General features: G+C 36.1%; 1 protein-coding gene and 1 long non-coding RNA gene across 8 annotated transcripts in view; one reads left to right on the forward strand and one right to left on the reverse strand.

Annotated features, from left to right (window-relative positions):
* The window catches only part of LOC131678939 (uncharacterized), a 38,348-nt gene that overhangs the window by 22,195 nt on the left and 2,378 nt on the right, over nucleotides 1-13,775 (forward strand). The window lies entirely within an intron of this gene.
* The window catches only part of LOC131678864 (AMP deaminase 2), a 76,144-nt gene that overhangs the window by 15,227 nt on the left and 47,142 nt on the right, over nucleotides 1-13,775 (reverse strand). Inside the window, exon 1 of one of the 7 annotated variants that reach the window (XM_058959325.1) lies at nucleotides 10,051-10,338. The exons of the other annotated variants lie outside the window; for them this stretch is intronic. Coding sequence (XP_058815308.1) covers nucleotides 10,051-10,106 — 56 coding nt within the window. The 5' untranslated portion in view covers nucleotides 10,107-10,338. Of the gene's footprint in view, nucleotides 1-10,050; nucleotides 10,339-13,775 lie in introns of those variants that run through there. 7 annotated transcript variants of the gene reach the window in all.

Raw genomic sequence — 13,775 nt, forward strand, 5'->3', positions numbered from 1 at the left:
AATTTAATACAGGGTGATTCGTCATGACGTTTTTTTAATCTAGTAAAAAAATTGAAAAATGGAGTAAATCGCAAATTGTTTATTTGTCAATCGAAAGAACATTTTTTGCATTTATTGTTTGAAAACAATTTCTTTTAAATGTTGACCATGTTGGCGCTTGAGGTAGTCCATTCGACTGGTCCAATTTTTAATGACGGATTCGAGTATTTCAAGTGGTATCTGGTTAATTACTCGAGTAATGTTGGTTTCCAATGCTTGGGGATGTCATCGCCGCTATGTTTTCTTCACTGCGTGCTGGGTGTGTTCGATTTGTTCGCTAATCATCCAATAACGAGAACTACAACTTTTACTTACTTTTTGGTTGTATGGCGAATAGTTGAGTCAGTTGGCCGATTATGTCGACCATATTATGGTCGGAGTGCACTAAACACATTTCCCACAGATCGCTGATTTTCGAAATATAGTTGTATAATTTGAATTTCCATAATTTCCATTATGGAGTGGCAAACAATACTTAACTACAATAGCATGACAGTTTGCAGTTAGTACCCGTTGACTACTAGAAAATGCCCTGTTAAAAAACTTCATGTTGAACCACCTTGTATATGCCAAGGTTTGAGACTAAAATTAAGAACTTTTGAAGTAAAATAAGGACGCTTTCCAAAAACCTCGAAAATAAGGACATGTCCTTTAAAATAAGGACGGTTGGTAACCCTAAACTTTCACTATGCCCGAATCATCTCAGAGTGGTACAGAACCAATAATGTTGTTTGTGTACCACACTCCGACCTATAAAAAATAATTTAAGTCGTTATGAAAGCAAACGTATGTAAGATCGCAAAACGCTTGAAAATGACCTTGTGAAAATGTGATTGAAAGTGTGTACACAAATGTACCTTTACCTTCAATTTGAAGGAATCGAGACAAATGTGCTAGTGTTTGAGGATATTTGAAGAGTCTCGAACTTTTGGTTGTATTGTTTGTAAATATGTTTGCGTTTGGTCCAATATTTCGGCCAAGAAAAATATTTTTAACCCTCAAAAAGGTACGCGGGTCTACTAGACCCGGCGGCTATCGATTTCTTAGTTACATAATGCTTTGTAACTAAGAAATCGATAGCCGCCGGGTCTAGTAGACCCGCGTACATTTTTGAGGGTTAAAAATATTTTTCTTGGCCGAAATATTACAGTAAGAGCTAGAGCATGCAGTAAGAGCTAGAGCATGAAAATTCCAGTAACTGAGGCTAAGATTCATTGGAAAAGTAAGCTATTACGCAAATATCATATATGGTGTGCTTCATAGATTCGAACAAATTGTTCACAAAAAAAATTCGTGAAAAATCTCATCCAAGAACGGAGTTGCCATTTTTGTGGTCTGTATGGCTGAATAACAGTTTTTTTTCAATACTGTGTTATTGCATAGCGTTGAAGCAAGCTGTAGATTCATAGTTTGGTTAAAATAATGTCAATATACTAGCACACGAAGCTGGCATATTCACATTTTACAAAGTTATGGAAGTTTACGACAAGAGTTTCGAGGAGCAAATTTTTTCTCGGCAATTCTTTTGTTTATGAGCGAAAGCTGTCAAAAAATGGAGCAAACGAACGTTTTCCAAGGGCAAAGTTCTCCATTTCTAGCATGCGGTAAAACAAAATATTGCTGGACACATTCGAAACGTGGTAATTTGCATATTTTAGCATTAAAAAGCGGCTTGCTTTTAGCGTTAGGATTTTAGATTGCCTTCACAAGGGTTAATAATATTCATAATCAAAGTATGCTTAACAAAAGCTGAACATTCTTGTGCTACCGAAATAAAATAATTTTAATTTTAAAATTCACTTTTCCTCTGCTAAATTTGAAAATTTAACTTACACACAAATGCCGACCGTAAAGGCGTATTATGCGACGTAGGTAACTCGACTTTGAAATGATACCGCTAGGTTCGAATAATTTTGAAAGCAATTTAAAACAAACTTTACGCAACAATTAAGGTATTAAACGTTGAGATTTCAGACCTCAGAAAATCCCAACGTGAGAATAAATCCAGCACCACTGAGATTAGAAATAGTCAGGCTCACCACTTAACCGTGGTCGCTGTCTTTGAAATGCAAATTTGAATAGGAAAACTATGCCAATTCAATGTAATATCGACTAATTTCATAGGCTGCAATATTCGGTTATCTGTACTCGAAGTGGAATATTGATTGAAAGAAATGTTTTTTTTTTTTAAAGTTGTAAGTCGACTCCAGTTCCACCATATCAAGAACATCAAGAAGTTGATATCACGAAATCATGTATATAAGTCCTGTACTGCCGTTATAAGCTTAATTGTCCCATGTTCTATGGGATTCCCTATATACATGGGACAATTATGCGTAGAACGGCAGTGTAGTCTAATGGAATTCAGCATTTGAATTTTTGTGGCAAAACGCTAATCGTTTTTCGTGTAAGGCTTCGTATTTTCAAAAAAAATTAGTTTTGCATGGAACTAAAATTTTGTAGTCGTGTACTAAACTAATTCCAAAATTAAACCCGATCATTACATCGCAAAAATTAAAAATCGTAGGAATCAACAACTGATTCACCACCATTAATAGCTACTCCCAAGGATGTTGGATTGATTTGCAGTCCTCGACGAAGTTGGAGATAATAAAATTATCATTCTTATTTTTACTTGCAGTGAAAAACATGCATACAGTGCCACTTAGCGGTGAAAATTCAAATTAGTGTGCTTTCTGCATTGTCCAAAAATCCAATATAAACTTTGAACTACTTGGTCCAGTAGCTAGATCTGTCTGATTTGGCTCAAATGTGGAGCAGACACTCCTGGTGGGTACCTTCCTTCAAAAAGTAATATAAGTGCACATTCACATCGCTTTGTAGTCTACGGTGGACGTAAACGTGCACTTTTATCTAGAAATGCCAATTGTTTTTTTTTCTGAAAATTTGCAATATTTTTTTTGTTGAAAAAGCCTGGAATTGTCTAGATGCCCTATTTTTGGGAAGCTCCACCTATGAGCAGTATTTGTACAATTTATTAAAGGCCCGTTTAGACAGCGCCGCAACTCATTCCAGTTGGTCTGAGTTTAATCCCAGTCGCGGTCGTTGAGATTTTTCTTAGGTGAAAAAATCTGCGGTCACGTCTTCCTTCGGAAGGGAAGTACACCCGTTGGATATATAGTCCAGATAGTGGAGTCACTGCTTTGACGTCGCTCATGAAGAAGTAGAATCCAACTTCTATTCTTACTAACACATAGCCTCCTCCCGTGATAGTTGTGGAGTGCGCAGTAATATATACGGCTTCTAGCAAAAGCAAGTATCGGACTAACATTCCCTCCCTTTCCTTCCGCGATTTACGTTCAGGTCTGGCCGGCGCCGGTATTGACCAATAAACACTTTAAAATTACCAGATATTTCGATACTCCCAAGCACAATTATCTACTGATTCCCTGTGGCCATTTAAATACTAAGAGGACCAAAGAAACCTTCGTTTTAACCCCCTCCTCCCCCTCCGTGGCAAATTTTGAACCCCTCTTTGCGATGTCAACGTAAATTTTCCAATTTTGTCATTTGCTCACACAATGTGCCACAAAGAGCGAAATAAACTGATGAAAAATAGAGCATCACAAAAACGCTGCGATGTGCAGAACGACCGCACAAAGAGAAACTTGAAAACGAAAAAGAGAAAGATCTGTGCACCAAGAGTTGCACAATTTCGTTCAAAGAGTCACCTTGAAGAGCCACTTTTTTGTGCTTCCCCTCACTGGCAAGCAGGTAGGAAGGTGAATCAAACTACAATTCAGAAAAGTTAGATCGGAAGAACGTTTTTAAAATGTTTTTTGGTTGCTTTCTCTGCTTCCGTGCTCGTGGGACTAAGATTCACACTAAAGAGCCTCTTTATTTCTACTCTTTGAGATGTGCAGCCATGGAGTAGAATACACGTATGGGAGCAGCACACACCGAAGTGAAGAGGTTTATTGTGAAAGAGAAGAGCGGTGGTTCGCATGAAAAGTGCAAAGAGCGTTTTTTATTCTTCTCTTTATTTGCTCTGAGGGGCATTACATCCCTGTTTATACGTTTTAGAGATTTATCAGAATAAACCCAGTTATTTTCAAATAGTGGTTTACGAATCAATTCTTGTAACTTATTTCGTTATATTTCACATTCTTTGGATAAATCTGGACAAATTCTCTGAAGTATGGATCGGAAGAAAAAAAAAACCTCCGCGGCCAAGGGGCAGGTTCGCTTTCCAACCTCGCACATAAGTTTCTAAAGAGATTTTTCTAGCCCGAAAAGAGGTGAATGACCATAAGGTTGAAACTTCTATAATCGCAATAAAAACATAAATCTATATACCGAGACGACGCACAGTGGGGCGAAAGTGAAAAAGACGGTCAAAAGTCTTTCCTGAGTTTCACAGATGTTTTCATGCTATGATGTCTTCAGGAAAGTTTCCTTTTTTTTTGCTCGGAATCTTATAAATTAATTTATTTTGAACAACTTTGATGAACATATCCGCCATCTATATATTTTTCCTTAAGAAATATGTACGTTGCACCTTGAAATCAGTTTTTTATCTTTCTCTTCTACAACTTAATTTTTTCTACATTGGTATGTTCTAGAAAGTTTTAGATATCGTCAAGACACATAACTTTTCTGAAGACTCCAATGATATATGACAAGTGTTTCGGGATATAGATCGTTTTTTCTTTAAAAAATGGTCATTTTCATTACAAAATTTCTCAAAATTGTGAAACATTGTGAACCAAAACTCAGAATGATTAAATTCACCATATTATGTAATACACTCAGGTTTTTTTTTACGCGGGGGATACGAGCCGCGTAAATGAAAACCGCGTAAATGAAAACCGCGTAAATTTCAAAATCCGCGTAAATGAAAACCGCGTAAATTTCAAAATCCGCGTAAATGAAAACCGCGTAAATTTCAAAATCCGCGTAAATGAAAACCGCGTAAATTTCAAAATCCGCGTAAATGAAAACCGCGTAAATTTCAAAATCCGCGTAAATGAAGACCACTTAAATTTAAGAATCCGCGATAAAGGGAAGCTCATTGATGGATACCGCGTAAATTCCAAAATCCGCGTAAATGAAAACCGCGTAAATTTCAAAAACCGCGTAAATGAAAACCGCGTAAATTTCAAAAACCGCGTAAATGAAAACCGCGTAAATTTCAAAATCCGCGTAAATGAAAACCGCGTAAATTTCAAAATCCGCGTAAAAAAAAACCGCGTAAAAAAATACCGCGCAAAAAAAAACCGCGTAAAAAAAAACTTGAGTGTATATGTAAGCGAAGTATAGCAACCCGGACTTTTCGGGTTTTTTACTTTTCATGCATTTTTTACTGCATAATGTATGGATATTTCACAGTATCTATAGAATGCACATTAGTAAATCAACACGTCATAATACAGAATACTAAACTCAATGCAAAATATATCTCGCGTTTTTTTTGAGAAGGGCCAATAAGCATGCTGTTAAAATTCACTTTGAGAGAAAATTCCGGAAAAACCGTAACTTTCCTAGAATGGATGTTAACATTTTATTAAAGAGAAATGTTTTCGCTTTCGTCTGTTGGAGTACATTTTAATAGGCAATTAATGGTTTGACCAGAGTTTCCTCTCAAAGTGAATTTTGACAGTGTGCTTATTGGCCCTTCCTAAAAACACGTGTGATTTTTTTCTATTATCAACAATTAACATGTAAAAACAATGAAAGTAAATGAAGCAATAATTATACATTCGAAGGACACTCAAATTGCTTTTTACGCGGGTATAAAAGCAATCCAATAGTTGATTGCATTAGTATTATGAGTACTTTATTGTGAATTATTGAAAATAAAAGAAAATACACGTGAAAGCAAATATCATTCTAAATCACTCTCAGAGCTTGAGTATTGTGGATTCGTGAGTTACTGGATTGCTGACTCTTACGAAGAATGAGAGGGATAATGCCAAATTTTTATAATCTTTACAAGATTTTAGTTTTAGTCATTCAATATAAAATACTTCTAATGTATAATTAGTGCTTTATACACTTTCACTATTTTTACATGTTGATTGTTGATAATAGAAGATATATTTTACATTGAGTTTAGTATTCTGTATTATGATGTGTTGATTTACTAATGGGTATTCTAAAGATACTGTGAAATATCCATACATTATGCAGTATAAAAATGCATGAAAAGTAAAAAACCCGAAAAGGCTGGATTGCTATATTTCGATTACATATACTACATAACATGGTGAATCTAATCATGCCGAGTTTTGGTTCACAATGTTTCACAATTTTGAGAAATTTTGTGATGAAAATGACCATTTTTTAGAGAAAATATGTGTTATGTGTCTTGACGATATCTAAAACTTTCTAGAACATACCAATGGAGAAAAAATTAAGTTTTAGAAGAGAAAGATAAAAAACTGATTTTAAGGTGCAACGTACATATCTCTTAAGGAAAAATATATAGATGGCGGATATGTTCATCAAAGTTGTTCAAAATAAATTACTCTATAAGATTCCGCGCAAAAAAAAATTTTTTTGTCGTCGAGCTAAAAAACATTTGTTTTTAAATGACAGTTGCACCTTAAGAAAAATTAAGGTGCTTATCCTAAAAGATGTAGGATGTAGTCCTAGGAAACTGTCCTGAAGACATCAAAGCATGAGAACATCTGTGAAACTCAGGAAAGACTTTTGGCCTCTATTTTCACTTTCGCCCCACTGTGCGACGCTAAAAATCTCTTTCAGAATATTCCAGATAAATTTGGAAGGTTAAGACTCCTACTTTTATCCCACTTTGATCGAAAGTGCACTTTTGTATTGAAGTGCGCAAAACCTTCCTTATTTTAAATTTTAAGTTTTGTCTTTATGTCCAATATTTATTGAAAAATATTATGAAAAGTCAGAAAGGTTTGTAGCGCGAATTTCTTGTAGTTATATAACAAGTTTTTGTGGGGTGACACGTTACAATGCCGCAGCTATCACTTGCCGGCGTAATTTCAAAAACGACAAAATCGACGATATAATAACAATTTGTTATCTCTCCCAAAAAAATAAATTTGGCTCTCTTGTATCATTACATATAATTTTATTGACTAGTCGATAGGTACTCCTAACTATTTATCGTGTTTAGGAAAAACAAAATTTTGTCGACTGAAACGAAATATCTACCATAATGGAGGTTTCATTGTGTCAGTGGTATTCAAAGTATGTTTTTAGTCTCGCTATCTTAAAACAAATGTTATCAATTTCTACGAAAAAGTTCAACATATGCCCGAAACAACAAATGGAATAGCCACTTTACAAATGGAATAGCTGAATTTAGTTGTTTGCAGTAATTTGAAGATTGTTATGAATTGATGCACTAGTAAGATTTAGCAGAGCACTTACGATTGATCTTTGAATTGGTTGACTTTATAATTGTAGCTTGAATCTTCCATAGCACATGAGCTACTAGACGGCCGTCCTGAAAATCTCGATAGCTTAAATAATTTTATTTGCCAGCATAAAAAGTAAAATATAAGTGCATTTAGAAGCATCCTTTGAATAAAATATTGCAACTATTCTTTAAATTGACGTGTTGAGTTATTCCGGTATTTTTGCATATCTACACAAATCGGGCTTGAATAGAGTTTTAGGCAATGGAAAATATTTAAACATCACATATATATTCTTGTATGATAGCACTGAAAAAGACTTTTGTCAGTAAAATAAAATCTTTTAGGCATTGAAACAAATATGTCTGTTCGTAATATATCAACAGCCCTTATTTTGACAATAAATAGTAGCTGATGCTCCCAGTAAGAGAAAAACATTCTACCAATACGTGGGGCATATGTTCAATGAACCCCCATCATTCCTAATTTGATGTTATGGACTGTTCCTACATTCCAAATAAGAATAAATTGACAATCATGGATACCATCGTAGCTTTGCCCCAAACAAAGAATTGTTATTTTACCTGACTAGAATAGTAGAATACAGTCTTTCAGAAGATTAACGATTACTCATTCGAATTTACAGTCTAAAGTGTATTCTACTTCACTTCGATTATGTCTCTGGCATTACCTACGCATCCGTATCATTTTTTAAGATTTATAACGAATGTGCATAGTGCATATATGAAAAACTAATCTGGTTCTACTGGGTTTAGCACACGCAATTTTTTAAAAGGGTGAAGAGATTTCCCGGTAGTAGAGATATCATGTAAGAATCTTGGAGAATATGCGATTTGAAGCACGTTATCTGCGTTAGTTTTTCTTTCGTTTCGTGGGTTTCAATAGAGATTCGTGAATGGCTTGATGTTATTTGTATTTAACGGTCTGTCATTTTTAGTTTTATCGATGTTTCATGATTGCAACGTTGACTCACCGCCGCTGTTCTCTTCTTAAGCAACTTATCTATGTTTTCAGTCATAATCCTAGAAATGCTGCTCGCACTGCGTCAGAATGAATCTAAAACCACCAACAACATCGGTTTGAAAGCGTAGTCGAATCACAGTGCAATTTCTTTCGATTCATCTCAAATGTAATCGGAATGTAAAGCAGTGCGGATTAGTGTATGCAACGCTTAATGTAATTACGAGACCAATGGTAGTCATAAAATCGATCTGAGAATATTGGAACCTATTGTTTACCTTGTTTTGAAAGCACTCAGAGCAGAATTCCTTCTACTGATACCAGCCATTATGCACGATGCCTATATTCGCTAATCGTTACACTTATGCTCTAGTCTTCTGTGAATCCGATTGACTACTGTCACAATCGGAGTCTGTTATCAGTGATGCCCGTACATTTTCAGTATTTGTCAAAGTTCTGTTTTCTTATCAGCAAAAATCTTGTCCGACGCGTGCAAGTTCGGCTTCGCAACAATTAATGAAACTGATCCGTGCTATTTGAAAACAATTGCCCTGTGGTTGGTTGTTCAGAAAAATTAGCATACCGAGGAGTACATACCCAAAATAAAGCCTATTATCTTGTAGACAATAAATCAAAAAAAAAAATACCCGAATAGAAAGATGGATGTTATTAAACGACTTAAGGATCTGTATATTTCGGGATTTTTTTCTTGGCGCAATAAAAAGATAAATCGAGGTTTTGTTAATTGGGATTTATAACATAGAATGAACAACAAAAAACATTTTTTTCGAGTTTTTTGCCACAAGCTGGCGACTGTGAAGCATTTTTCCCCATGCTCGTTTTTTAGGAAGGGGTCCACGGCCGGAAAATTATCTCCCGTAATTTTTGACCTAGAGCCAAAAATTTAAGTTTTTCTAATTCCTTATGACAATAGCAAGCGGCGACGTACGATCAAAAATCATTTGTTCATTGTGGCAGAATTGAAATCTTGAACATTTATGTATCGTTTTCGTCTTCCATGTTTTGGGATATCATTTCTAACATCCTAAAGCACATTTTAGACTAATAAATAAAAAATCGATTTTTTTAAACTCCCTTAAGGACGAACAAGTGTTAGTGAGAAAGTCGAAAACGAAAAAAGCATTTTTTTTCTACACTGTGTACTAGATCTTCACAAAAACAAATCAGCGGTACTGTAACAATATTCTACATAACCTGATTGATTTTCATAAAGTTCCAACACACGGTGTGAAAAAAACTGCTTTTTTCGTTTTCGATTTTCGCACCATTGTTCGTTCCGCCTTAATAAAATTCCATCCCGAAACGATAATAACAAACGCATTTAAAACCTTTCAATATCACATTCATGTTAACTGCAATCTATAAAGAACTGTTACGCAAAAAGTAAAGCGAAGTCTACCTATAGAGCAGAACCAGAATTTAGCTCTAGTAAGTTAGTATACTAAGCAAGCATAAATTGTAATGTATACTAACTCAATCGCGTGAGAAGAAACTTATCCTTAATCCAGCCATATCCCCTGTCCTTCAGTATATCGGGCAAACAAGTGGACCATCCTGATATTAGTTTTGGGCGCAGTAAATTCAACTTTTTGCGAACCCCATTAACTGAAAACCCAATTCATTCATTCAACGACACTGGTAGTTACTTACTAACCTCATCGAACCCCTCTCTGAGAGCCACTTCTTGGTAGCGATAGCACTGCCAAACATTTTCGCTATTAATTTGGGAAATCCTCTTCAGATGACCGACTCTTATACACTGCTCAGGTCTCTGGCCGCCGTGGCTCAAGACCCTCAAACGAACTGTTCACTATGTCTTCGACCTTGAAGCGCACGTTTACTTTACTCCCACCACTTCCGAAATATCACTTCCGATCAATCCGTTTTAACCGCTTGCTGGATCCGTGATGTCCACAAGACTGGACAATTATGGCACCCGACCCGTTCAATGTCGTTGAAAGGTGTCAAATTGAATTACCGTTTCGTGTGGCTCTACTTTTTTTATCAAACAGTTTCCCTCCACCATTTGCCTGCACGCGAGCACGCACGAGGCGGGAAACTGTGTAGGCCGGAGTCACGTGTTCGGCGACGCAGCTCAGAATCGAATGTTGTGAACCTCCAGCAGGTTGACATTGACTGTCCATGTGTTTGCTATGCTAGCGGTCGTAAAAATACATTTCGATCTATTATTCGGAAGGAAACCTAGCCGCTGTATGGAGAAAGATAATGTAGAAGGAATTTTCGCATGAATTTGCCAGTATAGGAAAGCGAAAGTTCACCATGTCTTCGAAAGGCAGAAAGTGAAATGTGATACATGTTCTACATCAGGAATCGATGCACTTGATGCTTATTATAATTGGAAGTTCTCATAGCGAGTGACTTACTGTAATCATTATTATCATAAGATGCATTTCAAGGGTACTATGATCGAAAAGCTGCCAACACTGGGAACAATTGACATCAATTTTCAAAATCAACGAAAAGTGGATGTGTAATAGCAAGTCATAACGAACGAACTAAGATTTGTTATTGTCATTGTCATTCATTGTGAAGTACAACCGATAGTATCGAATAAAGACATGTTTAAATTTTCGTAGAAAATTCAGTTAAAATCGATCTTCAGTTTTAGGATTGCACATATATTTCTATACATTTAGAGCTCTATCGGATTATGTAAAAAGAATTTATCCCAATTTAAATTTTGGTGCATCATAAGTACCACAATTAAATTATGTATACTGCAATGTGCGAAAATTGAATTTTTAAGCAAGAAATTCGACCGATACGTATCGCGAAAACATTGAAAATGTCTACTCGAACTGTTCACCATGCTGTCAAACGGTACAATGAGCTTGACAGTTTAGAGGACCGTCCATGAAAAGACAGGAAAATAATCGTGAGAACCACTAGAAACAGAATAATGCTTCATCGAGATTCTAGAGGTTCGATCCGGTCCATCATCGTCAACAACTTCCCGAAGCAGTTGTGTAAAAGTCAATAGAAGATATTTTGAGACTTTGGGGTAAATATTCAATATATTGTATTGCACCTATATTTCTCAAAAAGGTCTAGCGTTGTTTCAATTACAAGCAGGGGCGGCGAAACACTTCACGCCCGAGTGGGTAGAAAGCATAGGGTGAGGGGTCCATTAGTAAGGATTTTTTCCCTTTTCGCAATGCACACGCTTACATTACATTCACATTAAATCACGTTCGTTTATGCAAATGGAATTGTGGTACATCGATGTTTTCAAATGTGTATAGTGCGAGATACATGCATTGCACATCTAAATTTTTTGAAATGGTTCAAAATTTCGAGTGGGTAATTACCCACTCGGTTATTTTCGAGTGGATAGTACTACCCATACTACCCACGCTTTTCGCCGGCCCTGATTACAAGCAACTACATATTAAGAAGACTGGAAACTCTGTTCAGAATCTGGAGACAGTAACAGCAAAACCTCCTCCGGGTAAAGGCGATACTTCTCACAGTATTGTACGCACAGCTTCCTGCCTTCCTCCAACAGAAGCGCTGAACGGTTTGTTGCTTCTCATTTGTAAGAGGGAATGAAAGACATCAGTTTACTGCATTTGTATTAAAGTTATGGTTAAAGCATTAATCACTGTAGTGGCAGGCATGCATTGAATCTTTGTAGCTGTAATGACAAACCAGAGAATTTGGGTTCTGTTTTATTTTCAGAATAGCAGACTATCACCATCAATTATTTTATTAGCCCGTCTGCTTTCTCATCATGTACAGACCATAAGTCAAAAATCATACCACGCAAACAAACAATACTACCGTTCCGCTATAGCGTGTACGTGTAAACTATAAAACAGCAAAGTCCTGTTGTCCCCAACTGCGAGTAAAATGAGTGAACCACAAAGTACGGGAGAACCCAATCGCGATTGACTTTTTGCAGATCCGTCTTAGACCTACAGTGCGTGAGGTAAAACAGTTGCTCTAGGTGAAAATTAAACTAGTGCTTACAAAAGCGTCACACATACAACTACATCATACGAGACAAGTAGTACTAATAACATACAACTCCTAAGCCAACTTACAACACAACGGGAAATATGAAAACGACAAGATCCCCGTGCATATGGACCTTGATCTTGCGGAAATTCGCCTACATGATTTTACACGGATGTTGTTGATTCATGTCGAAGTATACAGAAGTAGAATCTGCCACAAGCGACACTTGAAGAAATTTTTTCCCTGGCATTTTTAACAGTGTTCGGGTGGTGAAAATGCGGCTGAAGCCGCCTATACCGTCTTACTTGATTTTCGAGGACAGAACATATCAAGGTGTTAACTACATACAAAGAATCCTAAGCACATATTCTGGGCAGACGCACACGTGCCAATTCTGTAACCAAACGACACACTACGGTCAGCCAAGAGCCAAAAACTTAAGAGAATTCATCTATTTCGACCAACACTGCGAAACAGTCTTCGACATCTACAGATGCACCGTAGACAGCCAGCCAAAAAAATAAATGCCGAACAAACAATATTCCACGGTATCCCCAAGCTAACAGTTAACATACCTAGGGAAGAAATAAATAAGAAAGAGGACGACTATACGAAAATCACTCGAAAACAAAAGTGCACCAAAAAATAATAGCGAAAATCAAAGCTATTCTAGTGACGACATGGACGCAAACACGTACGAGGGAGAAGCCAGGCGGAATGATCATAAAGCGGCAGAGAGTAAAGCTGGCCATTTTTCACCACCAAGAAACAAGTAAATCGTTGCTTTTGTGCTATCTTATGACAAGCGGTATTTTGCACATTTCGAGAAAAACGATTTTTAAAGTTTGAGATTGAATATCTAGAAACTTTTAAATGGTTTAAACGATTTAAAGAAGACAATTGATGCTTTTATCTATTCTGTATTGATCTCTCAAATATTATTATCAAATATTGACTATGTTGCGAGTTCTTACTATAAATGTAAACAATAGTCGCACTCACACGTGTCATAGGTGTGTATTGATGACAAAATTTGTATGGCGTGTCATAATCGTGCATGGAAAATTTTCCATAAAAAAATCATCAATTATTAACTTTTATTCATATCTTTGGCTATTATCAATTTGATCTATAAACAATCGGTGAGATGCATTTTGAAGTAAATGAGTCAGGGAATTTAAAAAAAATAGTTACAGTTACAGTGTTGCCAAATATTCTATATTTCCAGTTTAAAACTTAAATTGCATTTTTCTCACAATTCATACATTTTTGTTTTGAAAATGAAAATGCCACTGTGTTTCTCAGATAGTTTTACATATAAAAATATCTTATACATCAAGATAATTTGAGCCAATTCACAGACAGAGTCATTTGAAGCAAAAAATTAAAAATTTCTCAGCA

Source organism: Topomyia yanbarensis, chromosome 1, assembly GCF_030247195.1.
Source record: "Topomyia yanbarensis strain Yona2022 chromosome 1, ASM3024719v1, whole genome shotgun sequence".
Lineage (NCBI taxonomy): Eukaryota > Metazoa > Arthropoda > Insecta > Diptera > Culicidae > Topomyia > Topomyia yanbarensis.